The following is a 21,510-nucleotide window of genomic DNA, read 5'->3' on the forward strand; positions in this document are numbered from 1 at the left end:
ACTTTTTAAAAATTCAAAGGTTGTTTTTTGAAAGGAAAAATGAAATTTACAAAATACTGGGAAGATTAAATACTATTCAATAAGAGACACAAATGAATGATTTTTTGAAATAAAAAAGAGCACACGATTTCATATAGAGCAGATATAAAAAATAAAGATATGTTATAAACAATTTTATGTCAATGAATTAGAAAACAATTGAAATCTGCAAATTCTTAGAAAAACACACACAACAAAAATGACTCAACTAGAAAACCTGAATGGTTCCAATCTGTTACATATATAATTCAACTGAAACATTCAAAGAACACTTCATTCACATGGGAAAAATAATCTGGCATCTAACCACACATGGCACACAGAATTAATTCCATATGGATGTCATAATTTAATGAGAAAAGTCAAAAGTTTCAAATTTTAGAATATGTATGTATGACCTAAAAGAGGCAAAGATTTCCTAGACAGGATATAGAATTAGTAAATTAAAGAAAAACATTGACATATATAACTATATTAAGAACTTCTGTTTATAGAAATATTAACTATAGTCATACTATAGTATTTCCTAGTCCAGTGTACAATTCAGGATTAAATATTATATGTAGTTTTTGTACAACTTTAAATTCATTTAATCTGGAACAATAACTCATCCTTTCTTTTAGTTTCTAGACTTTAATATATTTGAAAAATACAAAAAAATTTATTTTGTGGAATCTAATTTAGGTTTGTTTGATACCCCTCATGCTTTGTCTAAGGTTGTGTATTTTTGGCAATAATATATAGAACTTTTTATTATTAAAAAAGTGAAAACCCTAACTGCACAAAAACATTTATAAACCTGCACTTAAAACCTCAATTTGGCCTGGCCTGCGTGGCTCAGTGGTTGAGCGTTGACCTATGAACCAGGAGGTAACACTCAAATCCAGGTCAGGGCACTAACCCTATTGTGGGTTAGCCAATCAATGATTCCCTCTCATCATTGATGTTTCTATGTTTCCCACTCCCTTCTTCTCTGAAATCAATAAAAAATATTTTTTTAAAAAAACAAACAAACACAATTTGTGCTCTTCTGTTACTTTTTGAATGTTTGAAGTGCTGAAATGTTTTAGAAAAAAATAAGTCATCAGTATTACATTTTTAAAACAGAAAATAATAGGGAGAAGAAAAGGAACTGTCAAAAATAATTACAAAAAATGTAATGAGGGAACAATAATGAAAATGTAATAAAATTAGAGATTGAGGAAAATAATTTTTAAGAAGAAAGACTCTGAGATGAATTCACTGATAAAGCAGCTTTTCAGCTGACCTTGAAGGAGAGCTGGGATATGGAGAGTGGTATGAATGTAGCAACGGTTGACTGTGTTTGTTCAGTGGAAGGTGATGCAATTTCCTAGTGTGCAGCGGATGCCTACACTAAGCACAGAAACCCCTTTGCTGGGGCCGTACCTTCCCGGAGCTGGAAGACCATGCAGAAAGGATGGGCTTCATTTGAAAAGCCATGAGGCCTCATTTACTGGGGAGCCAGAGCTCTTCCAGCAGGTGCAGGTCAGATGGAAGGAAAGAAAAGCAAATTGCTTCTGCACAGTTTGTTTCTGTTGTATGGCTGCTGTTGTTCTTGCTTTGTTTTTCTAGTAACTCTACTGTTACATAGCTATTCTTCATTTTAGGCTTCTTCTTTTATGCTTAATGGAGCTAAATTTTTTAAACCTCTGGTTTTGTAATATGAAAACAAAATTCAAATGTTAAAGTTATTTAAGAAAGAATTAGGGATTTTCCCACTACCATTACATCTATAAGTTGACAATAAATAAACTACAATAAGTATGTAATATTTAAAAATAAAATATAAATGTAAACAAAATAAAGCTCAGAGGGAAATAACTTAATTGTTGAGAGCAAACCAGAGTGCCTGCAAAGGTCCAAAGAAAAAAGAAATGAGAATGAAGACTAAGAACAAGGGAGAAAGGGGACTCATCAGATGTGCTTTGCTCTCAGAAACTGGTAAACCTTTTTTAAAGGGATGATTTATAAACAACAAAATTCACAATAGTAACACTCCAGAAAATGTTCATTGTTTTTATATAAGTTTGAGATCAGATCATTTATATTACATACTAGAGGCCCGGTGCATGAATTAGTGCACAGGGTAGCGGGTGGGGTGGGGGGAAAGAAGGAGGCTGTTTGAGGATAGCTGGCAGGCCCCAATCTAGTTGTGTAGATGTGCTGAGGTAGCAGCAAGCAAAGACCACAGAGAGGGCACCCAAAATGGCCTGAACACCAGCTATGCTCTGAGGTGGAAATACAGCTCTACTTTGCTGCCTGGGGCAAAGTTGCTGACAGACAGACAGGTCATCTCTCCTACCTCAGCTGCACATTTTCTTGGGGCTCCACAACCAAGCATGACAGGTAGCTGCCAATGGTGGCACACCGCCATAAAGTGCTTGCCTATCAGCGGTTGGGAGCCTAGAAAGTCTCAGGGCTGAGCGAGAAGTGGCTGATGGGGGCAGAAGGGCAAGTGGTGTGGTGGAGTAAGATGGTCATGGTGCTTACTTTATGTCTTGCAGTTAGGCTGCTGCCTTGCAGTTAGGCTGAGCTGCAAGTCTGTCTCCATCAGCATTGGGGTCACTCTCCTACAAGCTTTCCAGACACAGATTCTCTAGTGCCCAGAGCCTTAGCTGCGGGGAGGGACTGTGCTAGGTTGGCTGTGAGAGCACACTGACCCACAAGGGGCAGCTCCTGCATTGAGCATCTGCCCCCTGGTGGTCAGTGTGCATCATACCAGCTGGTCATTCAGTTGTAATGGTTGTTTAGGCTTTTACATAAACAGATAAACAATGCAGTATGAAACCTAAACATGTGGAAAAACTAGAAGCAGACAATGAGCTAAAGACATAAAAAAATATAGTAGAAGGCAAAATAAATGAATAATGGTTAAAATAATTATACTACACAGAAAGGTGGGAAACAAAAATTTGTATTAATCCTAATTTGGGAATTAAAGAGACAGAAAATTTAGCTTTCTTAATTAAAAAAAATAAAAATAAAAATAAAAAAACCCTAAAAAAAAAACAACCCTCAAAACAAAAACAAAAATAATGATATTAGCCGGGACCAGTTTGGCTCAATGGATAGAGCATCGGCTTGGGGACTGAAGGGTCCCAGGTTCGATTCCTGTCAAGGGCATGTACCTTGGTTGCGGGCACATCCCCAGTAGGGGGTGTGCAAGAGGCAGCTGATCGATGACTCTCTTTCATCGATGTTTCTAACTATCTCTCTCCCTTCCTCTCTGTATAAAATCAATCAATCAATCAATCAATAAATAAATAATAAAAATAAATAAAATTTGCTCAGGTGGATTTAGAAAAAAATAAAAATAAAAAAAAATAAAATAAAAATAAAAAAACAAAAATAATGATATTAAATATGAATGAGTTTTCTTTCTTATGTAAATAGATTAGAACATTTTGTTATTTCCATGATTATTCTCATTATTATGAGATGTTTCTAAATAATAAGTTCCCTTTCTCTTTCATATGATTTCTCTATTGGATAGAGAGGTAGCAAAAGGACAGTAAAACCTGAATTCCATATTTTCATTTCATTTCACCCATTTTTTAAAAACTGGACTGTATGTACCCAACACAATGATAGCAATTAGCACTGATTTTGTCAAGATTCTCAACCTATATGTAAAAGTTATTTCATGTATGGGTTATAAATTGCTTAAAGGTCTACATTCTGGTTGCATGCTCATAGTTAAGACAACTTGACCATTTCTGAATGTGTTTTCTATGCACATTGTTGTGTTTTGCAGTTGGAAGGTGCATCTAAGTTATTCTAAGAAATAGAGTCTAAAATTTGAATGTGGAAAGATGAGAGCTAATGATGTCTTCAAAATAATCCTAGTTTTTCATAAAGCATGAGGGTATTTTAATTAAAATATCAATCAGAAAATAATTTGAAGATATACAAAAACACCACTGATATAATCACTTAAAGATAATCATCATAAAATAAAAACACTACAACAGGTTTTTTGGTCAATATTTTTTTGTAATAGTGACAGCATAACTTAAGTGGCCAAAACTCATCTCTTTAATGAAATATAAATGATAGTGTGGATACATTTAAAATTTTGCCTCCAATTTATAGTGCTCCTCTGCCTTGGGGCTGGGGGAGTAGGGGGGGAGAATTAGCAAACAGTTACTTGTATTTTATGTGCATTGTATTGAAAATTTTCAGTTTCCAGTTGTAACATTTTTTCTTTTCAACAACAACAAAACACATGCAAAAAACAAACAAACAACAACTTAATGCATTTGAGGAAAACAAACAAAAAACAGAGGTAAGAAACAACTTGAGGACTGCCAGTTTCAAAATTTTACTGTATAGTCAACATTTCCCCTTTCTATTCCTGAAGATCATCCCCAAGATCAAGAATGAGAAACAAGTATGCAAATGTCTTATTTACTGAAGATAGAAAAGAGTGAAATTCTAGACCTCCAGATTAATGGAGTGGTTCCAAACTCAGTGACAATGAGCTAAAGCATGTGCAATAGAAAACAGGGGAAAGAAACCCGGAAGACTTAATCTAGAAACTGCAGGTTTCAAGAAGAGCTAACAATCCTACCTCCCTCCAAGGGTAGGGGCCACACATTTTTATATTGTAGACATAATGCGACAGTTTCAGGTGGAAGCATCTGTGAAAGCAGTTTGGTTCCAAAAAGCAGAGAAAGTAGGGTTAAATGAGGAACTACACAGAAAAGACATATTTGCAGAAAGCGATCTATTTACATGGAAAAAGGGAAGTACAGTCTTTCATTGTCGGGGGAGAAAAACAGAAGGAACAGAACAAACAACAAAAACCCACATTGCCTATCTCCATTGGCTAGACAAAAAAACACACAAACTCACTTTGTTCAGTGGCACAAAAACAAAACAAAACTGAGCAATCACAGGGTCTATATAAAGATTCTACCAGAGAAAGAGAAAAAAGTAAAACCAACGGCACATCAGACACACACCAGTAAGAACATGTAGCCATAAGAGAAATGGAAAATTGTGACCAAGCATTTCACCATGAATTTTTAAAATGTAATAAATAGCAACACCTCTTTGAAGCAGTTATGTAGTGCAGAATGCAAGATGTTAAGGAGCGTTAGCAAGACAAGAATAAGAGATGAATTGCAAACTTTCAATGCTCAACCAAACAGTATAATGGAAAATAATAAAAACACCATGAAAGTGAGAGATAAATTGGAAAGTATAAAGGGGAAAAGAAAGTACTGAAAACATAAGAAGACAGCAAAAACTGATGTGATAATACAAACTAAGTAATGAATATTAATAAAGGATCAAAATGAATTGTTTGAATGTATCACAAATAAAATAAATTCAACCTACACATAAAAGGAATCCCTGAATTTAAGAAAATCATCATAATAAGATTGTGCACATGTTTAAAGATACTGAACTAAAATCTACATCTTGGGGAGGGAGTGGAATTGATATAAAAATAGCCAGGTCTATGAGCAAAATAGGTCAGAACAGTCAGTGTTAATGATAAGGAATTTTTGGACTGGAACCTGGATTCTTTGTCCACCAGAATCAAAGAATGAATCCACAGACAGAAAGTGGTATAGCAAAGGTGAAGATTTATTGAAGAACAAGTAAAGACTCCCACATGGGAAGTGGGAAAGAGTCCCACAGAATGGATTCCCCAGTGGGGAGGGGGTAAGGGTCCCACTGAGTTCCTTCCCCCTATGACTTATAAAGGCTGTAGATCCTGGTGCCTTGATATCCCCTCTGATTGGTCACAATTCCCTTAGACTGGTTACTATAGTAACTCTGAGACTCAAAGGTATAACTTCACAAGGGAAGTGTGAGATTCTCTCCCCTCATTCCTTATTGTTTTCCTATTCCCTTCTGGCTTTCTTCCTCTCCTTCTGAATAAAGGGCTTCCTTTTCTTTATTTTGTAAATATATACCTTTTGTTGTTCCCCGCTCCCTCATTCAATGGAAATGTACCTGTTGTACCTTTCCAGCTCTCCCATTCTATGGAAATGTTACCTCCTGCTGCTCTGCAGCCCTGTGCCTTCCTCCATGGCCCCCCTAATTTCAAAAATTTTCTAATATTTCTAAACCTGTCCTATCTTACCCCTAAAATTCTTGTTTCACTAAAATAACATCTCAGTGAAGTCATTAGATTTAAAACACAAATAAGAATCCTTTAGTTAACCAGGCAAATAAGATCTCCCTAAATCCTACAATGCTAGAAGAAAGAAGAGCAAACTGGTCCTCAGTCAAACTGAACTTCAAGTATAAGACAAAGGACAAAGACTTTTGAATGAGAGTGCAGGGCGGGGCGAGGATGAGCTCCCAACTCCGCCCCATAGGGCGGAGTTATCCCTAGCCCTCAAAACCCCTGGACTGGGAGAAATTCGCTCTCTTCCGCCATGCTGCCGGCGTGGGTGGGAGGAGCACATGCTAGCATGGTGAAGGCTCTTTTGTTTATTGCATCAGACTCGGCTCCCTGGTGGTCCTTGGGGATCACGAAGTCTGGGCGTAACATTGAACATGCAAGATTTCAGAAACAATCCTGCCAAGGGCCATTCCTCAGGAATCTAGGAGAGGGGATTTATCCAACCAAGAGATGATTAAAAATTCAGTAACAAACTTGCCAACAGTATAAGGTCCTTTGGGAAGTAAATCTTCCCCCAGTAGACAGTGAAGGCTTATGAACCATTGTAGCTCTTGACAGCTTGACTCCAACCACTGATCCAGTACCTCCCAGATGAGCTGCCCCAGATTCCTCAACCATAGAATCTGTGATAGAACTATTGCTTATTGTCTTAAGTTGCTAAATTTTAGGGTAGCTTTTAAGGCAACATAGATTACTTAAACAATGCTTTAAAAAAATATTGAATTTGAAGAAGTTGGAAGGCTGGAAAATAGAAAGAGGATTTTTTTAAGGAGAGTTGTTAATGTGCTATGAGTCCCACCATCCACCACAGGGAAACCTGAGGGATACCACCATCCTCACTCATAGTGATAAGGGCTGCCAGCAGACCATTGTGGGTTGACAAGTGTTCTCTGGATGTATAGAACACTGAGAATCATGTTAGGCCCATGTTTGGAAATGATTGAAGGCAAGAGGCCATGCCTTCATTGTTGCTCTGAGGGCAGGATGGTGGTAGTTGTGCTGAGAATGAATTGCTTGTGCAATTTAATTTATCAGGGCAAACAACAAAAGGATGGTTTTACAGACGGACCTGGACAAGGTGAGAGAGAGAAAGGACCAGCCAAGAGATATCTCAGAGAGACTTTTATTAGAAGAGATCCATGAGGGAGCCATGGAAACCCACAGTTGGAATCTATATAAGGTGGACCACCACACTAGATGCTTAGAAGAGAGGAAACACTCATTACATAACTGCAGGTGGGGCATCCTCATTGAATGAGGGGATTACCAAACAACCCAGAAACATACTCCAAGAAAAAGAGCCAAGCCCTGTTTGGTTTTGCTCAGTGGATAGAGCATTGCCCTACAAACTCAAGGGTCCCAGGTTTGATTCCAGTCAAGGGCATGTACTTTGGTTGCAGGCACATCCCCAGTAGAAGGTGTGCAGGAGGCAGCTGATTGATGTTTCTCTCCCAACAATATTTCTAACTCTATCCCTCTCCCTTCCTCTCTGTAAAAAATCAATAGAATATATTTTTTTAAAAGGAAAGAAAAAGAGCCAATACTTCATCTTATATAATAAAGATGTAATATGCAAATTGACCATCACACCCTCACACAAGATGGCCACTTCCATGTGGTAACAAGATGGCCACCCCCATGTGCTTACAAGATGGCCACCACAATGTGGCCAGCTGAGGAGGGCAGTTAGGGGCAACCAGGCCACCAGGGGAGGGTAGTTGGAGGATGATTAGGCCTACCGGGGAGGGCAGTTGGGCGCAATCAGGAGTGGCAGAGGAGTGGTTAGGGGGTGATCAGGCTGGTAGGTAGAAGCAGTTAGGGGTGATCAGTCAGGCAGGCAGGCAAGCGGTTAGGAGCCAGCAGTCTCAGATTGTGAGAGGGATGTCCCAAATTGGAGAGGGTGCAGACTGGACTGCGGGACAAACCCACCCAGTGCATGAATTTCATGCACTGTACCTCTAGTATATTATATAGCCACTGGAAAATAAGAACCCCGCCATTTTACTGTAGCTGGAACACTAGGAGTTAAAGGGAAAGTGAAGATTGAGAAAACCAGTGAAGAGGCTGACCACAGCACCCCTTCCACACCAAGCCTGAAGCAGAAGATATGGGGAGGGCGAAGCTTTAACATTACTAAGCCTCAGAGTTTTGACTGTTACATGGAACTATAATTAATTAATATGAAGGAGCCCTTGCATTTTGCTCTTTAACACAATGGATATATGATTAAGACAAAATTTGTTTTTAAAGTTAACAAAAATAACAGTATTTCATGCCAGTAATAGATATCATAAATTATCAACACAACAAAAGCTCTGTTAGTTCTAAACCAGACCTTCAAACACTGGACTGCCTCTGTGTGGTAACATAGCAAGTTACGTAGAAATCTATCTTCCAGAACCAAACTGCTATTCAGCAGCTTAGCATACCATTTTTGTTCAGTCCAGTATAATCTTATATAATCTTCCCTAAGAAATATATTTATAAACCATTTTAGAACAACCCTTAACCACTTATTGGAATATTGCTAAAAATTAACAACCTCTATGCATTTTGAGGAAAGTGAAATATCCTGTTAAATAAATTCACTTTCATTTTTTTCTTTTTTATCCGAACATCCAGATATTCATTCTTTAAAAAAATTTAGATTTAAAAAAAAAATTATAATAAATAGACAAAACTAAAAACAAATAGATAAGGAAGATTGGGTAGCACTACCTCCGAATATGATGCTCTCGATTACAGAGACGTAGTCTTCGGGCCCCTGCTCAGTTGAGATCTCCCATCTGCCTCCAGGGATATTTAACAATGTGTAGAGCTGATCTGAACTTGCCACCCCACACAGCAGGGTAACGACACTTTCTGGTGAATCAAGTAGTTTTTCCAGGAGCTGACATTTCTTTGGAGTCAAGTCTTTAAGCAGGCTATCCGAGAGTATCAAAAGTTTGCATTTGTAAGAGTTTAAACTCAGCGATTCCAAATCCCGAAGAGAGCAACTCTCCAAGCCATACAACAGGATTGCTTCCCTTTTCACAATATGCAAAAATACTTTCCTCAAGTACAGAGCCCATTCCTCAGCATCCTCTTCATAAATCATTAGAATGTCTTTTGTATTTTCTGGAAAAAAAAAGAATAATATATTACTTTTCTTATTTTAAAAATGCTACCAGATGGTTATATTGTTATTTCTCAAACACTTTAATGTACTCCTTAGGGAGTATATTAATTTGCTTATATGAGAGACTACTAATATAATTCATATTATCCCCATCATAATCATATGGGATTAAACTAATCCTTCAGATGCAACCAAGTTCAGGCTTTGTGTAAGTCTGTACTGCATTCACTGTACAAATGTGAATCTAGAAGATGCTCAAAGGAAGTGAGAGGCCTGGCAGAATAGAAAGAATATTCTGTGGAATTAGAGGCTCTAGGCTACCAGGTATGGCTCTGCCAGTAACCACAAATTTACCTAGATTATTATATTTAACCACTTGGAGCCATTCTTTCTTTTACCTAATGAATCAGATTGTTCTGAGAAGAAATGAGAGACTTTACATTAGAGAACCTTAAAAAATCTTTCTCCCAGGTTAAGATGAGTACATAAAACAGGTTAGAGAATTTCTATGCTCAGAAAACCAACAAAATAAAAATTAAAAGAAATTCAATAGCAAAAAGAACCAATAAAGGGTAGTATTGCATATCATAAACTCTAAAGTTGATTCTGATAAATAGATAGAAGTTTCTGGTGGGGAAGTACTAATCCTAAACCATCTCCCACCCTAGAACTAATACCAATAAAAACACTGGAGTTACCAAAGCCACCAGATTGTCTCATGATATAAAAACTATCTCTGATGACAGAAGCTTTCTCTTTCAACTCATTAATTCCTAGCACTATTTCTTGAACAGATATTTGACAACAATTTAGAATATATTTACATATATAGAATGAGGAAAAAAAACATCTGGCAGAAAACATATGAGCATATAGTAGATGTGTATGAATCATCAGTATAGTTGTTATTATCTATGTAGTATCTCACCCAGCCTGAATGCTAAATAAATACTTGTTGAACAAACACAGACAGAGTGTCATAATTCAGTATTTTTATGTTTGAGGAACAGTAGAGGAGAATTTCTTTATATTATAACTAGCCAGAGTAACTGCTGTATAGTTATAGAATAATTGCAGAAAAACTTAAACCAATAATATTTTTAATTACCAAGTACTTAAAATAAACTAGTACTTTTCCTATTTTACATATGTTATTCACTTAATTCTCAAAATTATCCTATTCAGGAAATAATGTGATTCTGATTTTATAGATGGTAAAATGAAATTGGTATTAGAATTGGTATTCTAATGCAGGCAGTATGACTCCACAGTCTGTACTTTTAACCTCAAAGAGCAAAGATCACAGTAACATTATTTAAAAGATTCAAATAGATTTATTAAAGCAAGATGAACTAGATTAGTTAATATTAAGCAGTCTATAAGTGAATCCTAAATATGCAATGTATGTGAAAGCTTACTGGGAATCTGATTTCCTCTCAAGGGAAAAGATAAAATAGACTATATGACATATTCCAAGAGCGGTTATCTATGAAGAATTTATAGAACTTCCTTCTTGACTCTCAAATTTAAATCAAAAAAACTATAGACTAAACTGTGAAGGTATATTAAAGTATAGCATGAACACTGCCACATTATGTGGTTGGGTATCACACGACCATAGAAAGACAACCATAAAAAATCAATTCCAGAGATAATCATAACCTACCTTTCGAAACTGCCCAAGAAAATGACTTTATCTCAATATTTTATGGCTATTTTTCCTTATGTTGAAAGTGAGTTTTCCTTTTACATTTGTATTGACTTACACTGAGTCATTAATCACTGTTTTTGTTTTTAAAAACCTGATGATTAGCATTAAAGCCAAAGCTTTCTTTTCTATAGATTGAATTATTTGGGTCTTTTCATCTTTAATTTTCTCAATTATTACTTACTAAGACTTTCTATGTACCAGGTATGTTGCTAAGCATTTAACATGCATTACTTCATTTAATAGTCACAAAATTGCATGAAGTTAGCATTATTATTCTTAATTTACTGATAATGACATTGAGCCTCGGGGAGGTTAGGTCAGAACCATGAAGATAGTAATTGGTATTTCTGCTGCTTTCTAGTCTTTTTATATAAAACTGCACTGAGTCAAACTATGAAATTCAATACAAGGCCTTTTCACATCCATGGTATTCTTTTCCCTTATCCTAGAAAATACAAGCTTGTCTTTGAGTAACATCTGAACTATAGACCCAACAAGAGTTCTCTATGAAGTCTCAAAAGGAGCCTACTGACATTGGCCTTGCAATGCACTTCCATTTATACACTTAAACTAAATAAAATGTTAATCATCATTCTGCCAATTTAAGAAGCTGTATTGTCATTAAGGTTGGCCAATTTTAATAGGCTGTGAAATGAAACAATAAATGATGAACCTAAAATATAGAAATGCAGACTTTTCATTCCTGAAAGCTTCAATTTGTGATTAAGTTCAGCAAATAAATTATTTAAAATGTAAATCTCCAATTTAGCAACATAAAGTAAATGGGAACATTACACAATGATAGGAACAAAATGAAGCCATATTAATTTTTATAAATTTACTATAACATGTTTTTTCAGATTTCACAATGATGCCTTATTTATCTTGCAAAATATTATAACAAATCCTTAAACTTGAAAGAAATTGTATCAATAACTTATGTTAATAATTGTTTTGGCACCAATAAGAGATTATACTACATTTTGCCAAAAGAATGAGACTGATCATAAATCAAAATTCTTCTTAATACATACCTTGTTTCCCCGAAAATAAGACACCTCTGAAAATAAGACCTAGTGCATGGAAAGATAAGACATTCCCTGAAAATAAGACCTCGCACAACTTTGGGAGGAAAAATTAATATAAGACACTGTCTTATTTGGGGGGAAACAGAGTATTTATAGCTTCAAATGGTAGATTTTTTTTTTTTAATAAGATCCCATATCTTACTCATGTTTGATTGTGCAAAGTAAAGAAAGATTACATGTGTATCTTTTCAATATTATATGTTTTTTAAAAAATATTTTATTGATTTTTTTCACAGAGAGGAAGGGAGAGGGATAGAGAGCTAGAAACATCGATGAGAGACATCGACCAGCTGCCTTCTGCACACCCCCCACCGGGGATGTGCCTGCAGCCAATGTACATGCCCTTGACCGGAATCGAACCTAGGACCCTTCAGTCTGCAGACCAACGCTCTATCCACTGAGCTAAACCAGTTTCGGCTCAATATTATATGTTTTCTAACTGGTAACCAAAGTACAGGAAAAACAAACAGAAAATTACACACACAAAAAAAAGATTTGCAGCCATAATGGACTCAGTAGAGATTAACATGCATATTAATCTTGATATAATCACACATAAATATATCAGTACTCAGATTATATAGTAAGTATAACTGAATTGATCTTATATTCTAACTTTGTACTCCCTTACAACAGGGGAACAAAACTAGGGATTTTCCATAGATGAAGGTAGTAAAACACATTATAACACATATTTCTCCTCCAGGAAAGTTGGTTAATTTCACTTATTCATAGTGGCAGGTGTTTTCTGTATATATCTGTGTAGTAGATGCTGCTGATGTCCATCCCATATCTCCCAGGTCAGTTGTTAAGCACACTGACCTCTGCTTTGCTGCCTGGGGACTTTCTCTGGAGCTGAGGGAGCTGCTTGGCAGATCAGAAGTGCTGGGGATTTAGTGCATAGAGGGCTGGGGGCAGGGAGGGGGACACACGGGCAACCCCTAAGTCAATGAGGGATGGCAATCAATGTGTATATAACTCAGCTTCTGCCATCTTCAGTGGGACAATTCTGAGGTTTGTTCTAGAGAGTAATGAGAAGGTTTCCAGTGCTATTGAATTGTAACTGCTCATAATATTATTCTGCTAATTAATATATACATTATTGGCTTTTCTCCCCTTCTTGTCTCACATTTCCCATTTTTCTCACTAGAACTGAGCTCACCTCTAAATAAAATACCTGCATTTGTTTCCATTTCTCAGTCTTCTTCCAGGGAAATTAAGATATATGCTAATTAACCCAGTTCTTCCTTTTAAATACCGGAAAGTACCAACACATTTTAAGATTATGTATTTCAGCTACAGTGAAATACAACCAGTAAATTTATTTTTATACAAATGTAAAACTTTCCCCTTTCTTCTTCTGTTTAAGATGCAAACAAATGTTTTCATGCTTTACAGAACAACCTTAGAGGATACGTTTTTTCTCTAAAAAAAAGCATAGTGTTAACTTTCACAGATTTATTTTGCTAAGACCTTCTACTCCTCACATATAAACTGCAAATGTTCAACTCCCAACACTATCAGTTTTTATCACTAGTACATATTGTTAATATTTCATTTTAACTTATAAACATAAGATTGTTGATCTGTAAGGAGGTTTTAAAATGTTTCAAACTTATTTAGACCACGTTTGTGAAATTCTAATTTTGCAATGTCCATCTCTTTTCCCAGCTCTGATTGCCATTACTCTACAGATTATTGAATCTAAAATAACGGTGATCATAAGACAACCCATTACTGTAAGAATACTGTTGTTGCAGAAGACCAGAGAAAACCGAGTACGCTTCTGAGAAAAAAAAGGAGGGACACTGTTTAATACACCAGCGGACTCAGGGAACAACCATCCAAATCTGAGTGAAGAAACATGCATGGGGCTTTCCTTTATATCTCCCTCCCTGTAATCTTTGTTCCACAAGAATGGATTATGCTTCTGGTCCTTTTCACGGACTTTGCAAGTTGGGGGATCTCCAGGCCATATCTGATGGTCTGGCGTTAGCGTTAATAACCCTCCCTCCAGGGCAGTGCACTGTTCATAGTAACAGGTTCTGCAAAACCAGTACCTGGGAAGGAGAGAGGGACTTACTTATAGGTTATCAGGAATGTACACTGAGCTTGCTGGCTTGGATTCAGGTCACTAGCCTGGAATATCAGGGTTACATTGGAATTAGTCCTTTTAGCCTTCTCACTGTGATCAAATAAGCTATAATATACTATAGGTTTTAGGTTGAATTTTGATTTCAGAGAATTTGAATAGGCCAAAACAAACAAGCAAAAACATTGTTAGAATCTATTAAATATGGTAGTAAGATCATCTCACAGTCTCTTAAAGGGCTTTGCATTTCTCCATTTCTCACTCAACAACGATTTCCTTATGACCTGAATATTTTCTGTGATCTCACCAGATTGAATCTTCCCCTAGAGAGCATGCATATTCACTCAGAGTTACAACTCCAGTAGCAGATAAAACCCCTCCGAGATTCTTAAACTAATGTAAAACAACTGTTTTTAACAAATTGGAACCATAAGACTTCAGAGAAAAGATTGGGGCAGAGATAGGCTGAGATTTTTTTTTTTAATTCTTTTTATTAATTTCAGAGAGGAAGGGAAGGGAAAAGGGAGAGAGAGATAGAAACATCCATGATGAGAGAGAATCATTGATCAATTGCCTCCTGCATGTCCCGAACTGAGGATACAGCCCCCAGCCCAGGCGTGTGCTCTTGACGAGGGATTAAACACAGCCACACCGGCGAGGCGAGGCAGAGAACTTTTAACTCCCAAATGCCCTTGGCTCCTTCTTTACTGGGGAAACCTGCATTCCATTTAAAAACAAACTAAAGCGCCGAAACCGGTTTGGCTCAATGGATAGAGCGTCGGCTTGGGGACTGAAGGGACCCGGGTTTGATTCCGGTCAAGGGCATGTACCTTGGTTGCGGGCATATCTCCAGTGGGGGGTGTGCAAGAGGCAGCTGATTGATGACTCTCTCTCATCGATGTTTCTAACTCTCTATCCCTCTCCCTTCCTCTCTGTACAAAATCAATAAAATATATATTAAAAAAAAAAAAAAAAAAAAAAAAAAAAAAACAAACTAAAGCAAAATAAAAAGTTTTCAAAAATTTCACTTGTGGCAATTGCCTTATAAGTGATGTCAACTTTTTTCTTATCATCTATGTCAGGACTGGGGAAATTCCAGATCTTGGGAGGGCCATATAAGGCCCATAAAGCCATTTGATCTGGCCTTGCCAAGACATGAGGGGTGAATTAGTTAAATGTATGACCAAATAAAGCAAGCTAATTTTTAAGTTGATGATTTTGTATGGCCTGAGAATGGTGTTATAAATATCCAAGTGGCCCTTGGCAGAAAAAAAAAGTTCCCCACCCATGATTATGCCAACACCTCTCAATAATTGCCTCTAAGATCCATACCTAGAGTTAGACCTCATAAGTGAAAGAAGTATTTGAGAAACTATTTCATACACAGAAATTGTTATAGGTTTTTGCCTCTATGTATTAGCAAGTGTCTGAAAAGTACATATGGCATGGATTTTAATATTTATTTAAGACCAAGAAGAAAAAACGGATGATTGAATCTGGTTTAATTTAGGATTGTATTCATAAAAGATTCAGGTTTTAATGTTATCTCAATTATCTGGGATGCCCTCACTAACCTATTAAAATGGATAATTTAAGCTCGGGCTAGGTATTGGTCTGCAGCCCATGTGATTACATAGTCAATAAATGGCTGCCATCAAGGAGAAAGGGGGTCACAGCTATACTTCTTCTATGAAGGGCTAGGTAATAAATACTTTAGGTTTTGCAGTGCACATAAAACATCTTCCCTCTTTTTCTTCCTTCCTTCCTCCCCTTCTACTTCCTCCTCTTTTTCCTCCTCCTCTTTCTCTTCTTCTTCCCTTTAAAGTGTGAAAACTGCCAAAAACTGGTTTGGTTCAATGGATAGAGCATCGGTCTATAGACTGAAAGGTCCCAGGTTCGATTCCAGTCAAGGGCATGTATTGGTTGCAGGCACATCCCCAGTAGGGGTGTGCAGGAGGCAGCTGGTCAATGTTTCTAGCTCTCTATCCCTCTCCCTTCCTCTCTGTAAAAAAATCAATAAAATATGTTTTTTTTAAAAAGATGCAAAACTATTCTTATCACACAGTCTGTACACAAATAGGCCACCCCAGCTGGGATTTGCCTATTGGTTGCAGTTGCTGACCCTTGCTCCAAAGAGTTCTGGCATTCCCTTCACTAAGCTTTAAGAAATCCAATCATGGAAGCTCTGTGATGTCTGCCCTCCATAGCCTGGAGACAATGATGAGAATAAGATATTTGAGTTGAACTTTTGATGTCAATGGGAAATAATGAAGTCTGAATTGATGAAGAATGAATGGCAATACTTAAGCATTGGAGGCAATTCAACTAACCAAAGTGTTTTTCCCAGCAGGGCTCTGTTGTAAAGAATATATCTGAGGGTCTGTCCTTAGGAATGAAATGTATGTATAGCCCACAAAGCTCTAATTTCATGTTTACAAAGAAAACAGTTTTAGATTTGAGTGCAAACACTAACTAAAGTCACCATGGCGGGGATTCACAGCCTCCTATCTGGTCTTAGACTCACAGTCCTTTGTCTAAGGGAAGGCCAAGTCCCTTTGAGAAAGGATGCTTCTCTGGGGCTAAACATGTATACAATGTGTCCTCTTCTAAGCATTCTCCAGAGTCCTGCAGCTATGTGTACTAGGGGTAAAGGAATATTCACATCTTCCAGTTCTTATTAGTTACCATCTTCACCGACACAAATTCCTGAAGACCAAATATGCCACCATGGCCCACATGTAAGAGTGGGAACTTATGGAAATATGGTATATCACATCAAGTCCTAGATGTATCTCATAGAGATATTCTGTGGATATTTTTTAAGCCATGAATGTGTAGTGGCAATATATACACATAGGAAATGGCTGAGTATTTACAGAGAATGATATTATGGTAGGAAGGAAAAAATATAAGTTTCTGGAACTGTTCAACCCCATTCCTCCATCATCAACAAAATTGCAAACTAAAGCAAATACTGGGATAAGTATAAAGATTAGTACCACCAACAAAAATTTGAAAGATGTAATAATGGTGGTATTTCTTCACATCTCTGCTTAATTCATTGGTTTGCTGGTATAAAACAATTATTAGTTTTCATAAATATAACCAGGTGTTGATTTCAACTGCTGTTGTACACATGACTCTATTGGATATAAATGTGTCTGAAATGTACTGGTACCAGTCCCAAGTGAATGGTGCCTGCATTACAGGCTCACTAAAGAAGAATAGTGGAAGAAAATGTTCCTAGTTGTCAGAACCTTGAGCAATATCTCTAATTGTCCACTTTGCTTTGAAGAAAAGGCCTGGGCTATGGATCTATATTATTTAAAAGAAGAAAGAGTGGAAAAAAGATATGCACATTTCAGAACTAAAGTATATAAACTAGGTTACTAATTAAGAAAACATATCTTTGTAATATGAGCCTACAAGTTACTTTCTTCTATGTAATGATATCCTTACATTCTTTGTATCTTATAATAATGCAAGTTAGATTTGAATTCATGTTTCCTTGTTTCTTTGTTAGTAACTGGGCTTGTATAACAAGCCTATGGCCACACTGGTGATCAACAAATGCTTGCTGAGTATTTTCTAGAATTAAAACTGAGGTCTAGCTGAAACCGGTTTGGCTCAGTGGATAGAGTGTCAGCCTATGGACTGAAGAGTCCCAGGTTTGATTCCGGTCAAGGGCACATACTTGGTTGTGGGCACGTCCCCAGTGGCAGGTGTGCAAAAGGCAGCTGGTTGATGTTTCTCTCTCATCGATGTTTCTAACTCTCTATTTCTCTCAATTCCTCTCTGTGTAAAATCAATAAAATATATTAAAGAAAAAAAAACTGAGGTCTAATAGTATCAAGGTTTGATCATTTTTTTAAATAGCAGTAAGAAGATTCATCTTGGAAATACTTTTCCCTGTGGCAAAGTACTTTCCACAAACATAAAGTTAACTTCAAAGAAAAACATATAATTCAGCAAAGTTAAGATAGAGATCTTGAAGATATGGAACAGATATTATTCTTCAGTAATTACACCATTAGACCAAATTTTCATGACTTATATGGATTTGTCAAATGCATAGAAATATATACTAAAAATCAACTTTTAGGGAGAAGAACCAAGATAGCAACATAGACAAATGCCAGTACTTGCTGCCTCCAACAACCACATTAAAATTACAATTAAATACAGAAGAATTGCTGAATGGAAGTCCTACAACTAGAGAAGTAAAGAAGAAAGCACACTGCGACTAGTAGGAGATGCAGAAGAGTGGAACGAGCTGGTCTGGCACCCTTTGTGTGACACTTTTTTAATCAGGAGGGAGATGGCCTTTGCAGAGGCCACCCAGAAGACTAAGGGGTCCCAGGTCCTCACCAGACACCCAGCCAAGGGTCCCAGAGCAGAGAAAAGAAGTCCCTATGGGCAGTAAGAATTACAGGCTGTAAAAACAGCTGTAAGAATTACAGACTGTAGTGAGGATTAAGGCTCAGTGACACAGAGGCTGCTGGAGACTCAGCTGCTCCTCTTAAAAGGCCTGTACCACAAACTGAACTTACAAAATCCTGCTTCCTCCTGCTCACTCTGACCTCTAGTGCTGGGCGAGGCTCTGGGGGAACCAACCATGTAGGAGGAGAAACTGGGCTGTCTGGCATCAGGGTGGGAACTCAGAAGTGGCTTTCTTCCAGAGGGAGCTGCTGGCTGCAGTCATTATTCCCATGCTGGGACCTCCCCTTTGCAGGGCTGACTGGCAGCCATTTCTGTTTGCTCTGCCTTGGGGACTTCCTGAGACCCAGCCCTACCCAACTGATAAACCCATCTAAGCTTTGTGCAGCAGCTTTTGCATATGAATGCCTGTCCTTTCTCATGCTAAAAACCTGTCAAAAAGATGCAACTGGGTCAGGAGCTCAAAACCTATCAATAAAAGGCCCAAGACTCAGCACCAGCACCAGCCTCACCCTGCCTTGCTTTATAGCTGGGCCCTGTCTGGGTACTTACAAACTTGACTCAAAGAAGAGGAATCTGCAGATCTTCCTATAGCTCCTGCTGGGTGGCCCCAGGCAGTGGCTGACTTTGCATCTCCCTGGATACCCAAGAGCCAGTGTACTCAGTGGTCAATGTGAAACCATAACAGATTACAACTCTTCACATATAAGTGACACACTCAAGGGGCAGATTCAGTGAGCACCAAAGCCCTAATGAAGCAAGTTTTGCTCTGTTAGGGTGTCTCCTGCACAGCAGTTCTTCCATTGTAGTCTCATCTGGTCCTCACAGCCAGTTGGCCTGGAGATCAATTCCTCCCAGGACAGCAACAGCAATCAAGTCTCAACTACAACAAAATTGTTCACACAGTCCACAAAGCAGTGCATCAAGAGCATCTACTTCAGGTGACTGGGGAGGCTGAGCCACTAGGCCCTATAAAACACCTACTACACAAGTCCATTCTATCAACTCAAGAAGACATTACACTACACAATACATAGAAACAAACACATGGAAGCAGCCAAAATGCAGAGACAAAGAAACATGTCACAAATGAAGAAGAAAAAAAAAAAGAAAAAAAGGAAGAAAAAAAGAAAGAAAGAAAACTGCTGGATTTAGAGTTCAAAACCACAGTTATAAGATTACTCAAGAATCTTCTAGACACCTCCAAGGGACTTAGTGAGAATTTCAGGGATCTTAGTGAGAATGCAAAAAAAAAAAACAACGAAAAGGACCAGTCAGAAATTAAGCATACCCTGACTGAAGTAAAGAATAATATATAGGGATTCAACAGTAGACTAGAGAGCATTGGTTACCAAGTGGTGTCCATAAAGTCCAAAAGGTTGATGACCACTGAACTAGAGGATCCTGAGAATCAAATAAATGATTCGAAATATGAGGAAGCAAAAAAAAAACACACAACCAGAAGAGCAAAAAGAAAAATAAAATATGAAGATAGTGTAAGGAGCCTCTGGACAACTTCAAGCATACCAACATCCAAATTATGGGAGTGCCAGAAGAAGAGAGAAAGCAAGATATTGAAAATCTATTTGAAGAAATAATGACAGAAAACATCCCCTACCTGGTGAAAGAAATAGACTTACAAAACCAAGAATAATAGAGAACTCCAAACTAAAGGCACACAAACTGGATCATACCAAGACACATATAATTAAAATGCTGATAAAGAATTTTTTGCACTGAAACACCTGCGCAGGATGATTTCTTCCAATTCTTTGTCTGTCAGAGTCTAAGAATGAAACTACTGATGGAAGATGGTGTAGCAAAGGTAGAAATTTATTGAAGAACAAGCACAGACTCTCACTTGTGGAGGGGGAAAGAGTCTCATAGCACAGACTCCCATGTGAGGAGGGGGAAAGAGTCCCACCAAGTTCCTTTCACTCCAGTTTATAAAGGCTGCAGTTTTTGTGCCTGGATAGCCCCTCTGATTGACCACTATTCTCCTTTGTTTTGGTCACTATAATAACACCTTAGCCCAAAGGTCAAATCTCACATGGGATACATAAGGTCCTCTTTTATTTTGTAAATATAGACTTTTGGCTATCCCCAGTTTCCTTATCTTATGGAAATGTAACTTCTGCCTTTCCCTTGTCTTATGGAAATGTAACTGTTGCCTCTTCTAACTCCTTTGTCTTATGGAAATGTACCTTTTTATAATTCTGTAGCCTTGTGTTTTTTCCATGGACCCCCTTAATTTTAAAAAAATTCCCTAAACCTGCCTATTTCACCCCTAAAATTCCTATTTCAATGCTAAGGGCAAAAGACAAAGAAAGAATCTTAAAAGCAGTAAGAAAAAAGGAGCTAGTATATCTATTATACAAGGGAATGCCCAAATGATTGTCAGCTGATTTCTCAACAGTAACTATGCAGACCAGAAGGGAGTGGCAAGAAATATTCAAAGTGATGAATTGCAAGAACCTACAACCAAGATTACTCTACCCAACAAAGTTATCATTTAGGATTGAAGTTCAGATAAAGAGCTTCACAGACAAGAAAAAGCTGAAAGAGTTCATCACCACCAAATCATTATAATATGAAATGCTGAAGGGTATACTTTAAGAAGAGGAAGAAGAAGAAAAAGGTAAAGATAAAAAAATATGAACAACAAAGTGGCAACAAATACATATCTATCAACAATTAAATCTGAAAATCAAACAAATAAAAACTGAATAAACTGGTGAATTAAATAAAAACAGAGGCATGTAAATGGAACAGACTGATGATTCTTGGAAGGGTTGTGTGGGTAGGAAGAGATTAGACAAAGGTCTTATATGCATATATACATTACCTGTGAACACAGAAAAT

The 21,510-nt window shown here is 37.4% G+C and overlaps 1 protein-coding gene across 1 annotated transcript in view; it reads right to left on the minus strand.

Moving 5' to 3' along the window:
• The window catches only part of BANK1 (B cell scaffold protein with ankyrin repeats 1), a 302,385-nt gene that overhangs the window by 253,065 nt on the left and 27,810 nt on the right, over positions 1–21,510 (minus strand). The window contains exon 2 of the mRNA XM_036410473.2: positions 8,921–9,319. Coding sequence (XP_036266366.1) covers positions 8,921–9,319 — 399 coding nt within the window. The remainder of the gene's footprint in view (positions 1–8,920; positions 9,320–21,510) is intronic.

This window comes from Pipistrellus kuhlii, unplaced genomic scaffold (assembly GCF_014108245.1).
Source record: "Pipistrellus kuhlii isolate mPipKuh1 unplaced genomic scaffold, mPipKuh1.p scaffold_m20_p_1, whole genome shotgun sequence".
Classification (NCBI taxonomy): Eukaryota; Metazoa; Chordata; class Mammalia; order Chiroptera; family Vespertilionidae; genus Pipistrellus; species Pipistrellus kuhlii.